This window comes from Bufo gargarizans, chromosome 10 (assembly GCF_014858855.1).
Source record: "Bufo gargarizans isolate SCDJY-AF-19 chromosome 10, ASM1485885v1, whole genome shotgun sequence".
In the NCBI taxonomy this organism is placed as follows: domain Eukaryota; kingdom Metazoa; phylum Chordata; class Amphibia; order Anura; family Bufonidae; genus Bufo; species Bufo gargarizans.
The window spans coordinates 42,687,696-42,698,510 of record NC_058089.1 but is presented as its reverse complement, the minus strand read 5'-3'; the positions used below and the strand labels follow the sequence as shown (position 1 = coordinate 42,698,510).

The following is a 10,815-nucleotide window of genomic DNA, read 5'->3' as shown; positions in this document are numbered from 1 at the left end:
GTGCTGGAGGGAGTACGGCAAAGCCCTCCAGAACACATTAGCCAACAGACAGTCTAACATAGTAGTTGGACTCAGCACGTCATTTTTGCAACAGGTGTAATAGGGTATAATACTGGGGCCTCGTGGGCTTAGGAGGGTTAAACTCCCACTGATGCACCTGCTTGCCCTGGACTAATACATTCACCCCCAGTCTCACCAGGATCTCACCCTTTACTGTTGGGTAATCAGCCGCTTGATCGTCCAGTAAGTCAAAATACACCTGTTGGGGTCCAGATGCCAGGAACGGAGCGACGACCTCAGCCCATTGCTCCCGGGGTAGCTTCTCTTTCACGGCTACCTTCTCGAAGATAGCCCAATTGGTCTCGATGTCGTCTGCGGGGGTCATCTTGGGGATCGGCGCACTGACCACTTTCCGGGCATCATGGACGCTCTGGGATGCTCCTGCTGCTTGTAAAGCCATCAAATTTTGTAACAGCAGCCGGTTTGTTTCCTGCTGCTGCTTATTGGCCTCCTGCTGTTGCAGATAAGCCTCCACAAGGGCTTTAACCACAGCTTACATATTGTCAAGGGACACGGGTTGTAATTTTGCTGGTTTGATGTAGGACATACAACCGTGCCCGTTAAAACAAAAATATTTCGGACTTCACGCCAGCCTCACTGCGATGCTCGCATCCTCCACCAATTGTGGGGATACGCTCTAGTAGACAGGACAAGAGGACACAGTAAAGAGGCAAAGACCAATTTGTAACTCAAAAAAACTTCAGTGGTTTATTCACTCTTATGGCAACAAAACAGTACGACAGTCCATTTGCAATTTTGGTGTTCGTTCACACCTAGACAGTTCATACAGCAACACAGTCACCTGTTATCCTAGGTGTTAGTTCACACCCAATCAGCATTTCTCAGGACAGAGAAGACCTCCCAAACTCAGGCCTCCAGCCTAGCACACGGCTCAGATCCCAATCTGGCGATTGCCAGAGCTTCTCTGAGATTGGTAATCACACCCAGCTGACACTGCCGGCTGGGTTTTTTATATTCCAGTCAAGACCTGGCCTGGAATGTGGGGAGTAGTCACCCACCCAGCACTTTGACTAATCCCAGTAAGAGCCGTCCCGGATCAGCTATACAGCTATACTGAATAGCTAGGTGTCAAACAGCAACTGCTGCTGACACATAAAAACTGGCTCTTACTCGTCCGAGGCCAGGAACCTCGATGAGACATACCCTCCATCAACGACGGACCCTCGTGCCTTCCTACAATATATATACATATACAGACCCCCATTTTATGCTTCAGCTAGTATAATCCTTTCATTGGCTCACCATTGCTCAGCAGATACTAACAAGATATAAGGCCGTCCACAACCAGTCTCCTCCTTACATCTCCGACCTGCTTTTCCACAAATAATTTCTCATCCTCATAGAAGCTCCTTCTTTTTCTTCTTATTGTCTGTTCCTCACAAGATTTCTCATGTGCATCACCCATAGGCCTCATGCACACAAAAGTATTTTCTTGCGGTCTGCAAAAAGGGGTTCCGTTGTTCCGTGATCCGTGTCCGTTATTGATTCCGTGTGTCCTCCTTTATTTTTGGAGGATCACCATTGACTTGAATGGGTCCACGAACCGTTGTCCGTGAAATAAATAGGACAGGTCATATTTTTTTCACGGACTGGAAGCACGGATCACGGATGCGGATGACAAACGGTTCATTAGCCGAGTTTTCCACAGACCCATTGAAAGTCAATGGGTCCGCGGAAAATTACGGAAAACGGAACAACGGACACGGGACACAACAACTGTCGTGTGCATGAGGCCTTACTCTGGAAATCCACACAATTTTCCATGCGGATTTATGTGGGTTTCTGCAGCATATCTGCAACTAAATCCGCAATTTCTAACAGTGGTTTTTGGTGCAGATTTGAAGCGATTAATTTTTTTATGCGTTTTTGCCACATATGTCACTCTTCATTGGAAAAGGGTGAAATCCAAAGTTAAAACTGCAAACATAATTGACATGCTATTTAATTTAAAACCTGCATAGCAGGTAAATTTTCGCACAGAAATAATCTGCAAAGGATACATGAGATTTGTGTAATCTCATACACTTTGCTGGTACTGTAATACGCTGCGGTATTCCGCACAACAATCCAGGCGGAAAAAACTTACGTTTTCCGCAAAGTGTGCAGCTGGCTTTAGTGTAAGTGGCAAGACTGACTGCACTGACTATCCTGGCAACTTTCAGTATATAATTAGGGATGAACGAACTTGTGTTTTCAAGTTCGGTGTACAAGGTTCAGGTTATCTAAGAATTCTATTATGTAGCAGAATCCATAACAGAATTCTTAGATAACCCGAACCTTGTACGCTGAATTTGAAAACACAAGTTTGCTTAACAATATATATAACCTTATAGTCCTTGGGGACTGGCTCTGCTCTGTGTGTATGTGTGTTATATCCCAGGGGATCTCTTCATCTGCGGTAATGTTTCCTTATTTGACAGTGGTTGTTGCTGATCAGAGCTTTTTATACAATTACTGGGTGCTGGGCAGATATGTATTACACCTAGTTAGAATGCCCTTACTCAACATGGCGCCTTGTGATCATAAGGTGGCTTTGCACATGTGCAGTGACCCCTAGATGTCACTGTGCATGCTCAGTAATGCAAGTAGTGTTTGCTGTAACTAAGCGAGGCTTGAAACACAGACGTGCTCAGGAAGGAGGAAGTGGAAGGGGGTAATATGTAAAGTAATTTCATGTATATTCTAATTACACAAATCGCCTCTTGTCGTTTTGATCAGTTACATGAGATTTTACTGTAACATGACTTGTGTGATGTGTAATTTATGTGGGAAAATGTGTAAGATGTGATGTCAGAGAAAGACACATTTACTAAGCGAAATGCACCCCAATTTTGCTTTAATTGGCACCATATTTATTATGTGTTTTGAACGCTGCGCCTCATTAGACAAGGGGGCCCCACATGTATTATGCAGCGTGAGGCATGGTGGTAAATGTGTCTCGTCTTTAGAGACAGTTCACACAGAGTTTTTTGGCTCTGATTTTGGAGCATTTCTGCCTCGAAATTAGCTCCAAAAACACCTCAGAACAGCCTCCCAATGATTCAATGGGAAGCAGAAGTTCCTTTATATTTTTTTTTTATAAATTTTTATTTTTTTTAAGAAACTTGGGAAAAAGTCAGTCAGTAAACCCCCTGCTGGTGAATGCCGTTAGGCTTTGGAAGTGAATATATAGATTATCTGCGGATTTCGTGATTATGTCTATAACAGTTATGTTGGTTTTGTTCTGTGTGTTAGACGCTGACAGCTATGGAAGGATCACACGCCAGTCACAGGAGGAGAGGAGGGAGAAACCAGGTAAATGAATGAGCGGTACACAGGGGGGCTTCCAGGGACACCAGGAAATAGTCATTTTGTTCATTGGCACCAAAACAATCCAAATCCTTTTTTCCTAATGCCTCATTCACATGTCAGTGTTCGGTCAGTGATTGTGAGCCAAAACCTGGTGCGGCATTAAACACAGAACAGGTGCAGATCAGTGTTGAACAGACTTCTGTTTTCAAGTTCGACGTTCGGGTTATTTAAGAATTCCGTTATGGATTCCATTACCACAGACCATAACTTATGGCCCGTGGTAGCAGAATCCATAATGGAATTTTTAGATAACCCGAACCTTGTATGCCAAACATGAAAACAGAAGTTCGCTCATCCCAAGCGCAGATCATTCCCTTAGACCTTATGTCTGTGGAGGCTCCACTATTGGTTTTGGCTCACAATCACTGATGGAAATCACTGATCAAACACCGACGTGTAAATAAGGTGTAACTTTTCCTAGAATAATGAAAGCTGGAATCTCAGTGGCTTCTGCCATATTTTTGAATGAGCTAGAACCCTTTAACGCATAAATCAGGGATGGCCAACCTGCGGCTCTCCAGCTGTTGCAGAACTACAACTCCCAGTATGCCCAGTTTGCCTACAGCAATCAGCCTACAGCAGGGCATGGTGGGAGTTGTAGTTTTACAGCAGCTGGAGAGCTGCAGGTTGGCCAGCCCTGGCATAAATAATTAGTGTTAAGGAGCAGTATGGAGCAGGCTTACTCGCTAAGCTCGCTCCGTACAAGGCATTCTCGGCTGTATAATACTGCTGACACCCGCAGACAGTGATTAGGAACAGAGAAGACTATGATTACAGTCAGTTAACCCCTCAGATGCCACTGTCAATGGGGTTGGACAGAGAAAAGGAACCCCTATGTCCTCCTGCAAAATCACGGGGCTCTGTGAGCTGCCTGTAAAGCTGAGCCTGACGCTGGGTTCACACCTGAGCGTTCGGGATGTCGCGCTCTGTATGCGCGATTGTACCGGCGTTTGCAATTGCGCATACAGAGACAAGCGAACGCCCATTGTCACGCGTTCCCGAAAGTCTATGTACGAGAACGCGCGACAAGACGCCCCAAAGAAGCTCATGTACTTCTTGGGGCATCGGGCGTTTTACAGCGCGATTGTACACCAATGCAGTTTTTGAGCTAAAGCTTGGAGTGGATTCTCTCCTTTTAAATTGTCTCCTGGCTTTATCAAAAAAATATTATATTGCATCAAAAATGTCATGTGGTATTCAGAGTTTATTGAGGCAGGTTGTATTGTAGATCGTGGATTCATTGATTTATAGCAGGCATCCTCAAACTGCGGCCCTCCAGCTGTTGTAAAACTACAACTCCCACAATGCCCTGCTGTAGGCTGATACCTGTAGGCTGTTCAGGCATGCTGGGAGTTGTAGTTTTGCTTTTATTAAGGGAGCATTACCTGAATATATGGAAAACACTTCCAGAGCCGCACGTAGTCAGTAGGGTGACCACGACGAGCTGCTCATTATGTTGTGCCGTGTTTAATTTCAGTTTGTTGCATTGTAATTTAATATTGGCATTTAGTTCTTTTCACCAGGACCCTGATGTGCAGTTATCAAAGCTTTTATCGTATGCTTTGCGCCATGGAGCCAGTGAGCTGGGTTTGCCCATGGGGTCAGGTAGGTGCTGTTTATCAGGAACACCATCCTATAATCTATGCATAAAGAAATGTATTTTGAGGAAGGAGTGATTATGGATCTTACTATGTAGAATATTCTATAATGTCATGACGTTAGTGCTTTATGTGTCATATTACGTTCTAACCACCTCTAGCACAGAGTGCTGTATATTTCACTCTTTTTTTTACAGAACTGTTGAATGCTAAGGGCTCCCAAGGGGCAGACTTGGCTCTGGCTAATGAGGGTATAAAGAGCTTATCTCCGAGACCTTTTCTACCGCAGCATAAAAAAGATCACATCTAATAATCAGAAGTGTTAGGGCCGCTTCACACGAGCGGATGCCGTGCGTGGCATCCGCTCCGTGAAAGAGTGCCAAGACCCGCTGCAGACTGCAGAGGCACGGAGCGGTAACATGACTGTTAATGCTCCGTGCCTCTCTGTGATCTCTTTACTACGAAATCACAGTTGTCACTGTGATTTCGTAGTAAAGAGATCACAGAGAGGCACGGAGCATTAACAGTCATGTTACCGCTCCGTGCCTCTGCAGTCTGCAGCGGGTCTTGGCACTCTTTCACGGAGCGGATGCCACGCACGGCATCCGCTCGTGTGAAGCGGCCCTTAAAGGACCTGAGTCTCGTCTAAATTAGGTGCTTTCTAAGCCAGTTTAAGGGGGAAACAAAGACCCCCAATGTGTATCACCGCTTTAAAGAATTTGACCTTTCTATGGACCTTAAACCTTTATTGGTACCCATTAGAGTGAAACATTAAATTATAGTTTAACCCCTTGTCTTCTTGTTCCCTTTTACCTTTTTAGATGGCTTTGTTCCAGTTTCTTCCCTGCTTCACCTACAACAGTTTAGCTCCTTTTCCCAGAATGACATTGAACGTGTAGTCAGGTGTAATGATAAGCAGCGATTTACTATGAGAACCTCTGAAGCCGAGGGAACACTGGAAATTTGCGCTAACCAAGGACATTCAATACAGGTACCCCACAGATATCTAACTAATCGTGTCCATCTTATGACTCCATCTTAGTTTTACTAGCAGTTGACAATGAGCATTTTACAGCAATTTATTAAATCCCCTTTTTTGGTGATTATGTTCACCTAAGTGAAATCCTATTCATTGTCCTTGTATTACCTGGGTGTGCGTAGTGGAAACATTACGATCTGTTAACACCCTTGCTTCTTTTTTGTAGGTGGATGTTAACTTCACTCCATTAGGAGTAGAACTTCCTCCACAAGCAATACATGGGACGTATCTCCGTCACTGGCCTTCAATTCTCCGCTCTGGCCTCTCTCGTATGAACAGGGCACACATCCACTTTTCGACGCAGCTTCCAGGAGAAGGGGAGGGTGTGATCAGTGGTCAGTGATTATAACTGTTATTAACTTCATGTCACACCGTTTTGACAAGGAATCCTGATATTCTCCGCTAGAGCTGTGCCGTGTCGGTGTACAATGATCAAGCAGTTACTAGAGTAAAAGAACAGTCAATAGCTCTAATCCAGCTGCTTCTATTTCCATATAGTAGCATTACACCACTGGAGATGCTTCTCAGTTTACTCTCCTTTATATTGGTTCCAGATGTGATACATACACATGATTTACTTTGTGTCATCAAGATGTACTTTTCAAGCAACTTGACCCTTGTGTTGACAGATGGCAGCATAAAATACACCCTGTGGAACTAGCCTTAAATTACACCCCAAAATATGCAATGAAATCAGCATATGTTACATGAGGATTTTGACACTGACTAGGCCCAGAGTCTACCCGCTGCCTTGCGATGTGTGCAGGTGGCCTACATATGAAACCCCACTAAATCTGCATTAAATCCCATTTAAAGGATAACTGTCGTATTTTTATTTAATTTTTTGGGGAGTATTGGATTGTGGTGATTAATATAACCTTGGTGGCCCTATTTCAACTTTTCACTGTGTATTTAATTACCCCTTAATTCCACAGTTTTGTTCCCTCTACTGCCTACTTTTATCTGTGCTTAAAACAGGGTTGATAGGGATGGTCAGACGAAGCACACTGCGTGCAAGGTCACATTACTGACAGCCAGGGACTGTAAGTAAGTGATTAAAGCCAGGTCCTCCCCAGCAGCTGATACCAGTGCCTGGGCTGTGTGCACTTCTCCCTGTCCCTGCGCTTGGCAGACGCTCCCTCACTCAGCAGAGCTGGAGAATGCAGAGTTGGAGCAGCGCAGACCAGGGAAGGGAGATCTGCCATCTGCTCAGTGTATAAATGAAAGCAACATGTGGTAAGAGGACCCTTTGTGCTGCAGGAGATTAACCCTTTAGGGGGAGGGCTGTGGTTACTGACACTTTTGGGGGGCTATTGTTACTGGCTAGTGAGGGCAGGCGGGATTAGCCTCAGGGTGAGGGCAGTGGCGGCCATCTTAACTGAATAGTGAGAATGTAGTTTTATGCAGACTGGTTGCTAAGGGCTGAATCTTATTAAATATGGGGTAAGTCAGTCTAATAGTAACTGATTCTGGAATATCATTTTAATAGTAACTACATATATAAAAATTGAAATTAGGGTCTAAATGTGACAGTTATCCTTTAAGCCTCATGCACACGCCCAAGCCATGTGCAAGGAGATGCGACATACTGGTTCCTTTCTTTTCTATATTATAAACCTGTATGCACTCCATGTGCCGCAGTATAACACCACATTCTCCCCAAGAATCTCTGCTGCCAATACCTCAGCATTACTACATGATAGAGGTTACGGACCCACGCTATGTCCTACTGACCAGCACAGGGCAGGAATGGTTGTCCTGGGCACTGGGAAGCTCATCATAGACCATATCAATTTCACATTATGAAGAACACTTACTGGGGCTTTTTTGTGTGAAAATGAGATGATACTAGCCAAACCTCAGACACCCATCTGTTGTGGTGTGCCTGCCTCTGATCAGTAGAGAATAGGGTGCTGTGCCGTGTACATTAGATACATAAGCCGAACTCTCATTCAGCTATCTCTCCAAATCCTTTCATACATGTGCATGCTTTACTTGGCTGAGCATGCATATGCAGCGAACAGGGAGATTAAGAAATTGAATCCAAATTGGCAGGTTCAGCCAATTCGTATCTAATGCGTTTGGTCATTTGTACATGCAGCTGGGGGAGTGGGGCTGAAGACACCGGCGTATTTAGACTTACGGTACTTTTTAGGCAATGCTCCATCGTAAAAAAAAAAAGGTGCAAACTAGATCACAACTGACCAATCGGAGGGGCTCCTGTGTACGTCTTATAGGAGTTATCCTTCAATAGATATACAACTGAAACTGTCAGGCTCCTACCTAACCAGAGGATAGGAGGAAGAAAAATCACCACTATACAGAATGGGGGAGATTTATCAAAACTAGTGCAAAGGAGAACTGGCTTAGTTACCCATAGCAACCAATCAGATTCCACCTTATATTTTTCACAGATTCTTTGAAAAATGAAAGGTTGGGATTCCACTGATCGCTATGGGCAACTAAGTCAGTTTTCCTTTGCACCAGTTTTGAAATATCTCATGCACACTGTTAACTGGCGTCCCAGCAGTGGGTGCGATTTCAGCGAGACTGGTCTCATGGGGCCGCCAATGTGTTCTTAGTCACGGGGAAGGAACCTCCTGAGTGGTACGGAGCTGTGACGCAATATAAGTGGTGTCTGGCAAACCTCACTATTAAGTGGTCACTGGCTCATTAACTGTCATTAGCATGTCCATGTTGTAAATTAACTTAATGGTCAATATATCTCTCTGCAGGCATGCGTAGGGACTGTGAACTCGCAATATTTATAGACCTTCCAAAAGCTATGGCGGGTGAGTCTGTTCTGCATCTTACACAAACAATGCAATATTTCATTCATAATCAGACCTGTTTCTCACACAACATTACTCCTATAATAAATGACCTGGAAATGGAAAGGCTAAAACTTCATTGCTGCAGCTGCACTGAGATTATTAGGTTACGATTTTTAAAGGTTACATTGCACAATGAATAAAAAGTAGTGCACGTGGTTCTGTTGTATGGGTCAGCTGTTGGAGATACGCATCTCATCCTTTTTTGTTTTCCAGACCAAATCCCATTCTTCTGGTCTGTTAACCGAGTCCTCCTCACACCTGGGAATGCGGACGGTGTCCTCCTACCTAAATATTTTCTAAAGGTTCTTCAGCTTAGGCCTCACAGTAAGTCTTTGGGGACAAGCAGGGAAAGTAACTATACATAGTTTATCTCTGTGACCGGGCCCAATACCTGCAGCAACAGAGACACACGGTGGCTTTCTTGTGTATTACACTTATGCCTTTGTTTTCATATCCATAATCTTTTGAAATGTATTTTCTAGGAAGGGCAGACATAATTACTAAAATAAAATGTGACAAGTGTATAAGATGGTATATAATACATGCAAAAACTAACCACATAATACAGGTCTTCCCCTTACTATACTCTCCCCAGGCTCATCTATCTGTCCGAACCCCACACCGATGCCTCCTCCTTGTGCCAGTTACTGCACTGGTTATCTACAGTGTAGAATCCCACCTAAACTTCTCATTCTCACCCACAAATCTCTCCAGTGCTGCACCCCCTACATCTCCTCCCTCATCTCTACCGCCCTATCCATGTTCTCCCCTCTGCCAATGATTCCACAATCCAAGTCTCTCAATCCTATTTACAAGACTTCACTTTTCTTGCAAACCATATGTACCCTTGCGACTTAGCCTGAGAACACAGTGAAAAGCTAGACACAGACACACACTACCAGACAGTTATCAAAATTAGGGCTCATGCACATGACCGTTTCCTGTTTAGCAGATTCGCAAAACATGGATACCGGCTGAGTGCGTTCCGCATTTTGGGGAACAGAACGTTCAGCCCATAATAGAACAGTCCTATGTTTGTCCATAATGCAAACAAGAATAGGAATATTGTAGCAGATGCTATGGAACAGACATATGGATGCGGACAGCACATTGAAGTGAATGGGTCTACATCCAACCCGCAAAAAATGCAGATTAAGAATATGTTTGTGTGCATGAGCCCTTAATGAGCTGTTGCAAGAAACTTGTGGTTTTGCTAATCCAGAATAAAAAAATAAAAAGGCAAAAAAATCCCAAAACAACACAAATCATAAACCTCCAGCACAGCGCTCCTATAAATTACATTATTGGCAGAACATGATATGTGCTAATCATGATATACGGTAAGCATTTATAATTTTGTGTGCCTTTAGTTTAGCCTATACTTTTTATTTCTCTTTCCAGGAAGACTGCTTGAACTTGAATGACTGTCTAAAAACTCCTCAAATAAATTATTTTTAACACCTTGAAAGAAATTCAGACTCTTCAGCATTAGAGCCGGCAGCATTGCACTGTGCCCCTTTACTCTAGAGACGTGTCTTAGCTTGTCACTGTGGAGTGATCAAGCTGGTAGACGATCATAAGGTGCATTACCACGACCCGGTACAGTATACAACAAAGTTTATTTTGAGACTGGTCTCAAAATAAACTTTTTTGTATCCTGTACCGGGTCGTGGTAATGCGCCTTATGATCGTCTACCAGCTTGATAACTCCACAGTGACAAGCTAAGACACGTTTTCCAATATATACCGGAGTGGCGACCTGGCCTTCGTCCCAAGGGGCTTCTTGACACATCTGGCAGCACCGACCTGCACCTTTTTATACCTCACAGCTCACCTGCAATACGGTTGCACTTAACTCCGGTGCAACCAAAACAGGCGAGTCTATCGTATCCACCAGCTCTTTGAAGGAAGC

General features: G+C 44.1%; 1 protein-coding gene across 5 annotated transcripts; it reads left to right on the top strand.

The window, feature by feature from the left end:
* Positions 1-2,676: 2,676 nt before the first annotated feature.
* Positions 2,677-10,473, top strand: TRPT1 (tRNA phosphotransferase 1). 5 transcript variants are annotated; one of them, XM_044270173.1, is made up of 8 exons: positions 2,677-2,734; positions 3,316-3,375; positions 4,956-5,037; positions 5,852-6,021; positions 6,236-6,404; positions 8,805-8,861; positions 9,117-9,227; positions 10,305-10,473. In XM_044270173.1, the coding sequence occupies exons 2-8, from the start codon at positions 3,328-3,330 to the stop codon at positions 10,325-10,327; spliced, it is 660 nt and encodes a 219-aa protein (XP_044126108.1). In that variant the 5' UTR covers positions 2,677-2,734; positions 3,316-3,327; the 3' UTR covers positions 10,328-10,473. The 5 variants fall into 5 exon arrangements, with proteins under 5 accessions (XP_044126108.1, XP_044126110.1, XP_044126109.1 ...); XM_044270175.1 differs by having other exon boundaries at positions 2,680-2,734; positions 4,943-5,037; XM_044270174.1 differs by having other exon boundaries at positions 2,686-2,746; positions 4,943-5,037.
* Positions 10,474-10,815: the final 342 nt, after the last annotated feature.